The sequence below is a fragment of the Oncorhynchus mykiss genome, chromosome 27 (assembly GCF_057628025.1).
Source record: "Oncorhynchus mykiss isolate SJ-2025 chromosome 27, ASM5762802v1, whole genome shotgun sequence".
Taxonomy (NCBI): Eukaryota; Metazoa; Chordata; class Actinopteri; order Salmoniformes; family Salmonidae; genus Oncorhynchus; species Oncorhynchus mykiss.
Genome location: NC_143048.1, coordinates 22,001,382 through 22,014,823, shown reverse-complemented (window position 1 = coordinate 22,014,823; position 13,442 = coordinate 22,001,382). Strand labels below are relative to the sequence as shown.

General features: G+C 42.3%; 1 protein-coding gene across 1 annotated transcript; it reads left to right on the top strand.

The window, feature by feature from the left end:
- Positions 1 to 9,262: 9,262 nt before the first annotated feature.
- On the top strand, positions 9,263 to 13,442 carry proca1 (protein interacting with cyclin A1). The gene is made up of 4 exons (XM_021587963.3): positions 9,263 to 10,382; positions 10,534 to 10,666; positions 10,932 to 11,066; positions 11,286 to 13,442. The coding sequence occupies exons 1-4, from the start codon at positions 9,818 to 9,820 to the stop codon at positions 13,171 to 13,173; spliced, it is 2,721 nt and encodes a 906-aa protein (XP_021443638.3). The 5' UTR covers positions 9,263 to 9,817; the 3' UTR covers positions 13,174 to 13,442.

The following is a 13,442-nucleotide window of genomic DNA, read 5'->3' as shown; positions in this document are numbered from 1 at the left end:
GTATGGCTGTACCTCTACTGTGAAAGATGAGAAATACACCTATCCCACCCAAGCTCTGCGGAGTTTGGCATGTTCGGCATGACAGAGGTGTGTCTCTTGTAATAGCACGATATCTGCTTTTTCCTTTTTTAGAGCACATAGTATCTTTTTCTGTTTTATTGCATGACCTAGACCATGGCAGTTCCATGTCAATAGATTTAAGGTACTAGTCATCATCATCGAACAGTAATCGAACTTTAGTGCAAGTCATCTCTGGGTAAAAGTGGATAATAGTTACAGCGTTCACATAAAAGGAAAATAAATGGTGTACATAAAATAACAATCTCTGAACACCTCAGCCGAGTTCCCAAACAACTTGACACATCCCGTTGGATCTATTACCCCCCGCTGAGTCTCAATTCTGTGTTCCGAAAAAAAAACAGGAACAGTTAGCAACGCACAACGTCTCCCCCTCCCCACCAAAGAAATGCCTCATCCTCTCCTCTCCGCCCCGCATTGAGTAAATGACAACTTAGCCCCCGTCCAGACCACATAAAATCAATAGCGCAGCCTACATATACCTCCTCCAGGGGACATAGGGAACCACAAGTAATAATAGCAACACATAAAAAGGGAAATAAAAGTAGGCTGAAACATTAGTAGGCCTAGGTTAGGCTATAGAGCATATCCCTCTCAGCTAAAGGAAAATAAATATAGATTGGACGGCTATAATGACTTTTAGCGGGGCGGTGGTCTTTGGATATCGGCTATATGTTGTCTTACCTTCTTTAGTAATAGCATTAATCGCATTAAGTCATTGTTCCGTTTCTCATTGACCAGGATTGCCTTTCAAAAAACGTTTGGCCTCTTCTGGAGTTTTGAAGTGTCGCAGGGATCCTTGGTGAAGAATCCTCAGCTCGTTTGGGGATTTGAATCCCCTGAAGATGCCTTGGTCAATCGAGTATTTCTTCACCTCGTCAAACTCTCTGCGCTTTCGGCGTATTCCAGCTGACAGGTCCTGGTGTAAAGTGAGTTTGGCGTTTCCCACTGTGATGGTGTTGATTTTCGCCACCTGTAGGACTCATTCCTTATCGGTGAATCTCAGGAAACGTATGGTGATTGGGCGCGGTGGTTGTCTGGCTGCTGGTGGGGGCCTCAGTGCTCGGTGTGCTCTCTCGAGTTCTATGGGCCTGTCGGTGGACAGGTGGAGCCACTCAGGAAGTTTGTCCTGCAGGTAGCGGATCAGTGGCATGTTTCCCTATTCTTTTTCACCCAGATTTAATAGAACACAATTATTCCTTCGCCCCCTGTTCTCTAGGTCCTCTGTTTTCTCTTCCAGATGCTCTATTTTCTTTTTAGCATATGCTATTGTTTCCATGGCATCTGTCAATAAGTTTTCCATGGATAGGATTCGCCCCTCTGCCTCGTCCAGGTGCCCTGCGTTTATGGTCTTGTTATCTTGTTGTTGATGTCAGGCAAAGCGTTTTCCAGGATTGTCACCTTGCCCCCTATCGCACTGATCTGAGAGTTAATGGCATCTAATTTAATGTTGAGTTCTGTACGTTGGGATCTCAACTCAGAAAGGATGTCTTCGACAGAGTGTGGGGTTGGGCCTCGGGGGGGAACGGGTCCTCTTGCTCCTGGCTAATGGCGCTAGCTTTTTCAGAAGCTAGCTTCTTCTTGGAGGCTTTTTCCGTCGCTAATGCTCGAGTTCGGGGTCTCGTTCAAGGGTCACGTGATCCCTTATAAAAGTATTTTAACTTGTTGAAACAAAGTTTAGGGGTAGATTTTTGGATTCCTTTCTCTGAATGTTTAACGAGTGGATTACTCCAATTGATGGCGCCGACTAAACTAACTTTTTGGGATATAAAGAAGGATTTTATCTAACAAAACAACACTACATGTTATAGCTGGGGCCCTTTGGATGACAATCAGGGGAAGATTTTCAAAAAGTAAGTGAATATTTAATCGTTATTTCAATGTATGATACCTGTGCCGGTGGAACAATATTTTGATGTGGTGCGCCGTCCTCAAACAATCGCATGTCATTTTTTTGCTGTATTAGCTAAATGTTTGATATCCATAATTTGTATGATTATTTATTTGAATTGCGCACCCTCTAGTTTCACCGGAAGTTGTCCCGCTAGCTGGACGCCTATCCGTAATTATCAAGAAATTTGTGGAGAGGTTGAAAAACAAGTTTTAATGAGTCCAACCTAAGTGCATGTAAACTTCCGACTTCAACTTCCGACTTATTCAATCTTTCCATATCCCAGTCTGTTGGCCCCACTTGCTTCAAGATGTCCACCATTGTTCCTGTACCCAATAAAGCTAAGGTAACTGAACTAAATGACTATCTCCCTGTAGCACTCACCTTTGTCATCATTAAGTGCTTTGAGAGGCTAGGTAGGAACCATGTCATCTCCACCTTACCTGGCACCCTAGACCCAATACAATTTGCATATCTGTCACATTCTGACCTTAGTTATTTTGTTATGTCTTTGTTTTAGTATGGTCAGGGCGTGAGTTGGGTGGGTTGTCTATGTTTATGATTTGGTATTTCTGTGTTTGGCCTGGTATGGTTCTCAATCAGAGGCAGCTGTCAATCGTTATCCCTGATTGAGAACCATACTTAGGCAGCCTGTTTTCACCCTTGAGTTGTGGGTGATTATTTTCTGTTCAGTGTTTTTCCAGTACCGTTCGTTTGTTGTTTTAGTTATTGTTTCAGTGTTCAATTACTTTATTAAAGAATATGGACACTAACCACGCTGCGCATTGGTCCTCCTCTTCTTCCACCTACGACGAACGTTACAAAGTTTAGCATGTCTTTGTCGTGACGAATCTGTGATCCTGCTGCCAGGAGAACAGTAATCAATAAGACCATCAATTTCGGGACACACAAGTGACTTTAATGATGTAATTCATTTAAATAATAAAACAAAATTCAAATGAACAAATCCCCCTTGTCATTTTACATTTATTTTGGGACGTTGCCTATTTTGTTAAATTTGTTAAGCCATGTGATATATCAGAAATTGTGTAATAGCATTATTGTCCCCCTAAAATATTTTAAATAAATACAGTTTATATGGGTAGAAGACTTGAAAAATTAAAGGACAGTGCACACTCTAGGAACTCAGCTGCAATCATTTAATAACCTAATAACCAACGTTTCGACAGACAAGCTGTCTTCATCAGGGTATAATGACAAACACTGCGGGGTGACTAGTTTATATAGTGTCAAAGGACACACACAGGTGTCTGTAATCATGACCGGGTGTGGCCTAATATAATTGGTTAATTCTCAGATATAAAAAATAACATACCAAAAACATGAATGGATAGCATACGATCATAGATACAATTTGGCTACATAGGCCTACAAACATTTACAACGGAAAAATCACAATAATCACAAGAATGACTTCAGATCAAAGTCTACGTTGAGACCGAAGGGAGTAAGAGTCTTTAAATTAATTAAAGATCCAGGCAGCCTCTCGTTTTAACAATACATTGTCGAGGTCACCCCCTCTCCTAGGGAGGGTGACATGTTCGATGTCGATATAATTTAGGGACGAAATCGAGTGGTTTGCGTCCAAAAAAGTGAGCCGCTACTGGTAAATCGATGCACTTAATGGTGCTACGATGCACCGAGATTCGTACTTTTAATTTGCGCTTTGTTTAACCCACATCATTTTTACCACAAGCATCATTTATAAGATAAATAACTGCCTTAGTGGAGCACGTGATAACACCTTTGATAGGGATATGTTTCCCTGTTCGGGGGTGTTTAAAGGATCTACATTTATAAGTGCCATTGCATTGAGCACAGCCATTACACTTGTAGTTTCCATCCAGTAGGGGCGCAAATAGACGTTGTACAGGGTGGTAAATCAGAGTTTACCAATTGATCTCAGAGATTTCTGCCCGGCGAGAATACGATCAAGGGAGCGCCTGAAAACACATTACCGATACTGTCATCGGAGTTTAGAATGTGCCAATGTTTGAACGATTCCCTTAATTTGTTCAAAGCACTTTGCATAGCGCGTAGTTAGAACGCAAAATGCTTCTTTTTGCGAGACTGTCCTTGAAAAATATCTCGGTTTATTTTGAATTTTCTCAATGTCAGTATTAATCTGGCCATCTTTGTACCCTCGCTCCTTGAATTTTATTTTCGTCTCAGCCATGTTTCTGTCGAAATCTGGTTGTTTTTTGCTTTTTTTTTTTATTCGACAGAATTGGCTGTATGGCAAACTGTTTTTCAAGGGAAGTGGGTGACAACTATCAGCCCTCAACAAACTGTAACGATCAGTAGGTTTCCTGTAAAAATCAGTGTATATAACATTATCCTCACAGGAGATCAAGGAAACTGATTTGACGTGTCAGATTGCAAAGTAAATCTCAGATGCTCAGAACAAGAGTTAAGAAAAGTATGGAATGCCTGGATCTGTTTTGCATCACCCCTCCATAAAACAAAAATGTCATTGATATACCTTTACCAAATAATGATGTTAGGCAAGAAAACATTTGAGAGGATTCATGGACTGTTTCTCCATGTAACCCACATACACATTAGTATAGTTAGGAGCCATGGGGGATCCCATAGCAGAACCCTTTGTCTGAACAAAGAAATCATCTAGAAACATGAAGTAGTTGTGTGTGTGTGTGTGTGTGAGTACTACTTCAGACAATGTTATAATGCATGCACTGGAAAGTAGTTTATCAGGGTCACGTGCAGAAGAAAATGTTCCATAGCTTCAATACCGCCCTCGTGTGGAATATTCTGTATAACGACTCAACATCAAAAGTAACTAACAAGGTATTCTCAGGGAGAGGATCAAGAGATTCAACGATAGAGATCATACTGCTGGTGTCCTTTACAACAATGGGGCGCCCTGGAGATTTTGTAACATTCTTGTGTAATTTCGGCAAAGTATAAAAAGTAGCAATTTTAGGGTGTTGAATAGCCAAAAAGCAGTGTTCTTTTTTGGTTATCTGACCAGAACTTAAATAACCATCTAGGACAGTAAAGATAGTATTCTGAAATTGGTCAGTGGGGTCACTTCTGAGTTTCTTGTAAAAAGTGTTGTCAAACAGTTGTCTATGACACTCATTTACTTAAACAGACCTATCCATGAGCACAACCGACCCACCCTTATCAGCAGGGCGGGTAAGGACTGAGTATCGGATTGTACAACCGACCAACCCTTATCAGCAGGGCGGGTAAGGACAGACGTATCGGATTGTACAACCGACCCACCCTTATCAGTAGCGCGGGTAAGGACTGACGTATCGGATTGTAAATCAAGCAAAGCTTGTTTTTCATCCTTAGGTCAATTATGGAAAGACATGTACTCCTGTTTGTTCTTACGGAGATGAACGATCTCTTTTTCAACGAGTCTGCAATATGTCTCAATAGAGTGATTGCGATTTAATGGAGGTACAAAATAACTCTTTACTTCTAAAAGGAGTCGGAATATGTGCAGGTCAGCAACCTACATGTTCAGTAGAAATATCACGATTCGGGGAGCTAAAGTATTCCCTTAAACGGATGTTTCTAAAATAAAACTTAAACATGTCTACCTTAACATCGAAATCGTTTTACTGAGTTGTAGGCACAAAAGATGACCCTCTATTAAGCAAGGAGATATGGGCAGGGCTCAATATCTTGCTTGATAAATTGAAGACACTCAGTCCCGTGGGGTCTGGGACCGTGTGAACGGTCCCCTCTGCCTCTGGTAGTCGTTTCTTCTTACCCCGTCGGGTGCGGCATCTCGTCGGTGCGCATGTCCGCGGCTACCTCCCCGTTTCCATCGGCCCAGTCTCTCGTTGGATAAAAAAAAAAAACTGGCACTGGTAGCAGATGAGGCGCTGGTTGTAGGTCAGTCGGGGATGGATAGAATGTAAGCGGCCTCCCTCCTGCGTCTGTCATGGAGAGGAGGACCTCTTTTATCAGGGTTTCTCCAGGAGTAGACTTTGTCCGCGGCCTTGTCTTTTTTGTTTTGGTTGAATTTCTTTATTTTAAGTTCCTTTATTTCTTTAGACAACTTGTCCTGGAGCGCTTGGTTAGTTTATAAGTTAATTGAATATGCCAGTCCATTTCAATAAAATCTTTTGTCAACTGGTCAACAAATAATGTTATTAAATCAATCGAGCATTTGTTCAGGATGGCACACCAGCGCTCACAGAAATACTCTGTGCGCTGTCCCAGTGATGGTTCTTTTTGCCACCTGAGTCCCGGTGGAATAATGCCTTGACGCACCACCGCTAACTAAACTAGCCGTTTCACAACAGATGAAAATCTGTAATCACAACCGGGGATTGGCTTGATAGCATTGGTTAATTCTCAGATATAAAATAACATACCAAAAACATGAATGGATAGCATATGATCATTGAGTCACTGATGTGAGGGTTGGCACCCCCCTCCCCCCCCTTGGGTTGTGCGTGGGGGAGATCTTTGTGGGCTATACTCAGCCTTGTCTCAGGATGGTAAATTGGTGGTTGAAGGTATCCCTCTAGTGGTGTGGGGGCTGTGCTTTGGCAAAGTGGGTGGGGTTATATCCTGCCTGTTTGGCCCTGTCGGGGTATTGTCGGATGGGGCCACAGTGTCTCCCGACCCCTCCTGTCTCAGCCTCCAGTATTTATGCTGCAATAGTTTGTGTCGGGGGCTAGGGTCAGTCTGTTATATCTGGAGTATTTCTCCTGTCTTATCCAGTGTCCTGTGTGAATTTAAGTATGCTCTCTCTAATTCTATCTTTCTCTCTTTCTTTTGTTATTTCTCTCTCTCTGAGGACCTGAACCCTAGGACCATGCCTCAGGACTACCTGGCCTGTTTTCAACTCTCTAGAGACACTCTGAATGATCCGCTATGAAAAGCCAACTGACATTCGCTCCTGAGGTGCTGACCTGTTGCACCCTCGACAACCACTGTGATTATTATTATTTGACCCTACTGGTCATCTATGGGGTGGCAGGGTAGTGGTTAGAGTGTTGGACTAGTAACCGGAAGGTTGCAAGTTCAAGTCCCCAAGCTGACAAGATACAAGTCTGCCCCTAACTGCCCCTAACAGGCAGTTAACCCACTGTTCCTAGGCCGTCATTGAAAAAGGAGTTTGTTCTTAACTGACTTGCCTAGTTAAATAAATAAATATATTTGAACATCTTGACCATTTTCTGTAATAAGCTCCACCCAGTACAGCCAGAAGAGGACTGGCCACTCCTGGTTTCTTCCTAGGTTCTGTCCTTTCTAGGGAGTTTTTTCTAGCCACCGTGTATTGCTTGCTAGGCTAGAACTTTGTGACATCAGCTGATGTAAGAAGGGCTTTATAAATACATTTGATTGATATATACAATTTGGCTACATTTACAATAGCAAAATCACGAGAATGGCTTCAGATCAAAGCCTACGTTGAGACCGAAGGGAGGGAGCAAGAGTCTTTAAATTAAAGATCCAGGCAGCCTCTCGTTCTCCTAGGGAGGGTGACATGTTCGATGCCGATATAACGTAGGGACAAAATCGAGTGGTTTGCTTCCAAAAAGTGGGCCGCTACTAGGTAAATTTGTTTTATACAAATTGTCTGTATAAATAGCCTTTATAACATATGTAAACAGGCCAGAAAGGTATAAAAAATATATTGGAATGCTTTGAGTGCTATTATAATCAAATCAAATTCATTTATACCGTATGATAAAATATCACCTACTTGTTGCACTTACAACTCGTCTAAGTCTATCAACTGATTTGAGCCAGTATATGGCTGTGGATTGACTGCGTTTTTTAATGGAATGTTGGCATATTGGCAGTTAATTAGACAAATGTATGGAATCATTCCTCTAAAACTGGCTAGCTAGCTAACAAACATACAGTGCAGATCAATTCTTCAAATTCAGGATTTTCCACATTATTTTATCACAGTACTGGCAAACCATGGTTGACAAACTCCCTGACCAAATTGGCGGACCTTTATACCATCATAAGAAGGTTCATGTCCATTTGAGACATTCCTACGCCTGCTCAGTTGTTTGCCTACTCTGTGACGCCATAGTAAGAACAGAGAAATCGACAGAACCTTCCATTTAATAAAATTATATTTAATAGAAGGATCTGGAGATCTGGAGAAATCAATTATTGTTGTCAGCTAATTGTTCAATCGTGTCTCATTTGTTTGTGGATAACAGTGCGAGTGTTTTGTAATTCAATGTGTGCATATTAGTGTGGATAATTTAATTTTATACATATATTTTTGTCACTTTCTATTAAAACTATTATTCTGATAATACCAACTGTAACTATTTGCCTATTAAAAGGGTTTATAAAGGCTGTGTTATATAAACTATGGAAGGGTCCAAAGGCTATCCAAACGGATTACCAGCATATAGGCAGATTTTTATCAATGTCAAAATATGACATTTTGACATTTTATCAATGTCAAAATCTAGAGCACAGAATTATTATTGTTTTCCACCCACTAAAACCTTGTAGTAATGAGCATTCAATTAACCCAGGGGCTTTTCCAAGGTTTAGTCGAATGTTGCCTCGGGTGATTTTGCATAATTTCTCTCCGCCTTCTAACAATCCGATTCAAGTGTATTTGCGGAGAATACAAAAATACCCACGCCTCTCCTGAAAGCTCATTGTAAATCCTGCCTTGTGACAAAACAGTGGCCTGATTAGAACTCACCGCCGATTTTTGTCTGGACTAGTGACTGCACATGCAGACCTAGCCAATTGGGTGAAATATTTAATAATCCATAAAACCTAAAAATGTTGCCAAAGCAGTATATGGATGGCAATATTTAAAATGCATAGCCCGTTTTTGTCAAATGAGTTCCATGATATTGCTAGCTACTTTAACAGATGAATTACCTGCCCGTGCTCCCATGCAGTGCCAGTCCAAGTAAATTACCCCATTTGACACCAGGGCAGCATTTACGCTTGGCTTGGGTACAGTAGTGCACCCTCTGACATGACCTCAACCTCAACTCCCCATCCTCCATCGGTAGTAGGTTTCAACCTCTGAAATAACATTAATTAAACCCAGTTTGCTCAGACATGCTGCTGAGAGAGCGCGGATTGCGTGCGAGCTTTGCAAACCTTTCCATTCTAGACAAAGAAAGACGTTTGTTCCAACATTCTAATTTAGGTCACCACCAATGCCTTTTGTGGAATCTAAAAGATGTCCAATCTATTGGGTTGGAAGAATCACGCCATCCTTGTTACCATGGGAAGCGCGAGAAGAACCTCCTCCTTGCTTGCAGCGTCACCAAAGCTAAATCTCGATTTTTGGTGAAAAGGGGGACGGGGAGGTAACTTGCGGTCAACCCACGGCAGAGTAGCCTAGGCTGCCAGCAGTTGTACACGCCATCCTATTAACCATATCGGGTCTGCTGACTTTGATTATTCGCCTATAAATAAATAGAATGCGTGTAAAAGACAAAAACGCACACAAACGTGCCTTGTTGTCAATATACTTTCCTGCAGTTATTGTCTCATTTGGATTTAACAAAATTCAGGCACAGGTAGGCTGATTATTTTCATGTTGAACTGCTAGTAATTGTAGAATAGTCGTGTTTTTATGTTTAAGCAACAGTTTGCGCACATTCTGAAATTAGCCTGGACTTACAATATCAATGGATTCCGTTGAAATAATGGAAAGTGTGTAATCGGCCACTGAAGGGGTTAATTTTATGTGTCAGACCCCTCCCATTATTGTCAGTCATCGTATTAATAATCGCACCACTAGAAGTGTCGCTATAAAGCCGGTTTTGGCGAGAACACCGGAAAGGAAGTGGTGCTGTCTCAGTGCGCGTGGTGCTGAAAGTGCCATCTGAAGTAATGTGGTCGGTCTTTTTTTTCTTTCTGTCTTATCTGGACAGAAACTTTGTCAAGGGAGAATTCCCCAATTATTCCCTAGATGCAGAGAAACAGAGTAAAGATGTGTTTTTCATGCTCAACAGCACATTCTGTGTCAAAATGTCAGGCATTGGGGGAAATTGTCTTTACCAAGTGTCAGACGGAATTGAGGAAGTGCGCTCAGTGCATGACACGTCGGGTGAACTGGTGGACTGCTCAGTAACCATCAACCAGACGCAGGTGAAGTCATTCATGCATGTGTGCAGATTGGGACTGAAGCACCAGATAACCAACCCCGAATATATGGAGTTGAGTTTTGCGGACATGACAGAAGCCAAATACAACTGTCAAGCGTTCCAGAGGACATCAAAGTGCACGACGGTCACCACGGAGAGGATAGCCGCACCAACAGCACAGACACCGAAGGAGACGACGAGAGAGAATTCTGTCCACGAGGATAACAAGCAGAGATCCAAGCGAGGATTCACTTATCCTGGAACCCTGTGGTGTGGAGCTGGCAACATGGCTGATAATTACGACCATTTGGGTAGGTTGTGAACTTGCGTAAAGTTTGATGTTATTCTGTATTTTAGATGCATGATGAACTATTATGACCACATTTAGTCATTCAACTGTTTCCCTGATTTCGGTGCATGTTGGTTTGTTGTTATTGTTTAATATACATTCGCCGTTTGCAGGAGAGTTCGCGGCGACTGACAGTTGTTGCCGCGTTCATGACCACTGCCCCTACGTCATCCATGCGTTTTCTTCAAAATACGGCTACACCAATTTCAAGTGGCATCCTCTTAGTCACTGTGACTGCGATAATGCGTGAGTTGCCTACATTATAGTTGAAACGCCTTTTTTTGTTTAAAAAATAGAATGTTAGGAGCAAAATGCAATGCCTTTGATCCATCCGTTTAAATAATCTATAAAGAATAAATAAATAAACTACTTCATACACTTGAGTAATCATGTTAGACAGTCAGAGGCTCAAACCAATTATATGATGTACTACTACAGTCTGTCAAACCATCCAGACAGGCTACAGTAACCAGGAGTGGCTAATTTTCTCTTTGTCACACTATCTGTGCAGGTTGAAGGAGTGTCTGAGGAAAGTCAATGACACCTCCTCCAGGGTGGTTGGCCAAGCTTTCTTCAATGTCATTGAGGTGCCCTGTTTTCAGTTTATATATGAAGAGCAATGTGTGGAGCGCCACTGGTATGGCGTGTAAGTACAATATTTACTGTAATAATGCACATGTTGTGGCAGGTGCAGCGAAATGCTTATGTTACTAGCATCGACAGTGAACTAGAATGTCTTGCAAATACAATACAAATAATTTTAAAAAATCAAACGAGAATTAACAATCCAAGCATTTTTAGTGGCTTTATAATACACTACAGGGAGCACATTTTAAACCTCTCTCCATCTCTCTTAACCACACAGGTGTAAAAAATATGACAAGCTCCCGGTTGCAGTGCCTAGAGAGTCCATCCCATATGATTTCGGAGGTATTGACGTTATTGACGTGCTGACCGTGGCTCCTCAGAAAGAGACAAAGGAAACAGGCACAGAGCAGGACAATCCTGAAGGCACAACACAGTCCACTGTTTCTGGCTCCCAGACCACTGGCCCTGAGGAACCCTCCCTCAGGAACATGGTCACAGTCGCTGAGGACTTCATCAAATTTCTGGCCACCGTCTCCACCTCTCAGGGTTCGGCTACAGACAACACCAAAGGAGAGACACAGACCTCAGAGAAGAAGAAGAGGAAGAACACTGCAGGGAAAAATAAGAAAAATAACAAGAAAAGGAAAGGGAAAGGAAAAGGGAGAGAGAGGAAGCAGAAAATCGACTTAGTCTCAAAAGGTGCAGAGGAGTCCTACCAAGTTAGTCCTACCAAAGCAGAGGAAGTTGTCAATAAGAGTAACTTTGCAAATGAGCCTGAGAATGATGACCAGGTGAACAGAAATGTCAACCGTTTCAGTGATGGTGAAAAAGATTGTGGAGGGAAAGCGGAGCTTTCTAATGATGTCATGAGAGATGAACCACATGTAGATGAAGAAAGTGCTGCAGATGCCTCTGACACCTCAGCCACTGCTGTCAAGATGGAGCAGACAATGCTGGAAACTCCGGCTCTGAAGGCTCACACAGAAACAGCGTCTCTTTCTGCAACCACCAGCACACCCATTGTGACCACACAGAAAACCAAAAGGCAGAGGTCAAGAAAGGGGGAAGGGAGGAAAAAACAGAGCAACATAACGCTAACTGTCACCCCTAAAGGAGTTGCACGCCATACCGCCATTAAACAGGACCTCCCAACAACCACAACAGAGAGCTCTGGCACCCCGACCATCCCTACCAGCACTCCCATAATCTCTGCAGATCAGCCTGCGCAACTAAAGTTAGAGAACCACAGTGAAAAGCGACATGTTACGGTTACTGCCGGCACCCCCATTGTGACTTTTATCAAAAGCAAAAGGCACAGGTCAAAGGAGAGAGAGAAAACAAATAAATGGAGGAAAATCCCTCCCACTCTTCCCATGGTGGGGGATACTTTCCGAAACCCCACTGAAAAGGATCTTGAAGTGATCACTACTGAGAGCACAAGTGCTCCAGCCATCACCACCATCACTACTGTTCGCGTTGCAGGGCAGCCAGTGTCACACAGACCCAAAAGTCACAATGAGAAAGGATCCAATACCATTACGACTGTAGGCTCAACTTTGAGTGAGACCAAAAGGCACAGGCTGAAAGAGAGAGAGGGAAGAAAGATGAGGAGAAAAGTCATATCAACTCTCTTGGCTGAGGGCACATCTCTTCAGAATCCCACTGAAGATGCCCTTCATACAGTCACTACTGACAGCACTGTTGTACTGAACATCCCCACAATCACCACTGTAGTCGCTGCAGAGCAGGCTGAGATGCTAACGCCACAGAGCATAGAGAGTCATAGTGAAAAGGGACTTCTCACCAGAACAGCCAGCGATCCCGTTATGACTGGGAGAAGACAAGGATCAAAAGAGAGGGAGGGTAGAAAGAAAAGTAAAAAAGTGACCATACCCACTGTTGTCAAGGATGAGGTTCCTATCCATAATGACAATGAAACTAAACTTGAAGAAATAATAACAGGTACAAGTCTGACACCCTCAGCGTCAGAAATCTCATTCAAAGTTGACGAAGTAGGAGAGTTCAATCTACAGGGTTCTGAGAACTACAGAGAACAGGCCCTCAGAGAACAGACCAGCACACACACTATAAGTCCAATAAAATCCACTGTCCAGAAAACGGAAGAGAGAATAGGTAGAAAGAAAAGGAGAAAACCACCACAATGAGACTCATACTAACAATGTTGCTAGTATAGAATGAAAGAGTGAAATGATGTCCTAGATGACTAGTCTGGCTCTTGACTATCAGGAAAACCTGCTATGCAGACTCAGACGTATGTGTAGTATGTGTTAGTCGTCATCTTGTGTATGTTTTGTAAAATCAACATTTGTGCCACTATTCAACAGGAATTGAAACAAGTGAATGAAGAATCAGGATAATGTTTTGTATTATAGTATGTGCATTTAAACACAAATGATTAATAAAATATTGGAAA

Excerpts from the sequence above, each read along its gene's own strand:
- proca1 (XM_021587963.3), top strand. The coding sequence starts at position 9,818 with ATGTGGTCGGTCTTTTTTTTCTTTCTGTCTTATCTGGACAGAAACTTT. Across the intron at positions 10,383-10,533 it reads TGATAATTACGACCATTTGG|GAGAGTTCGCGGCGACTGAC; the intron begins GTAGGTTGTGAA and ends CGCCGTTTGCAG. Across the intron at positions 11,067-11,285 it reads GAGCGCCACTGGTATGGCGT|GTGTAAAAAATATGACAAGC; the intron begins GTAAGTACAATA and ends TTAACCACACAG.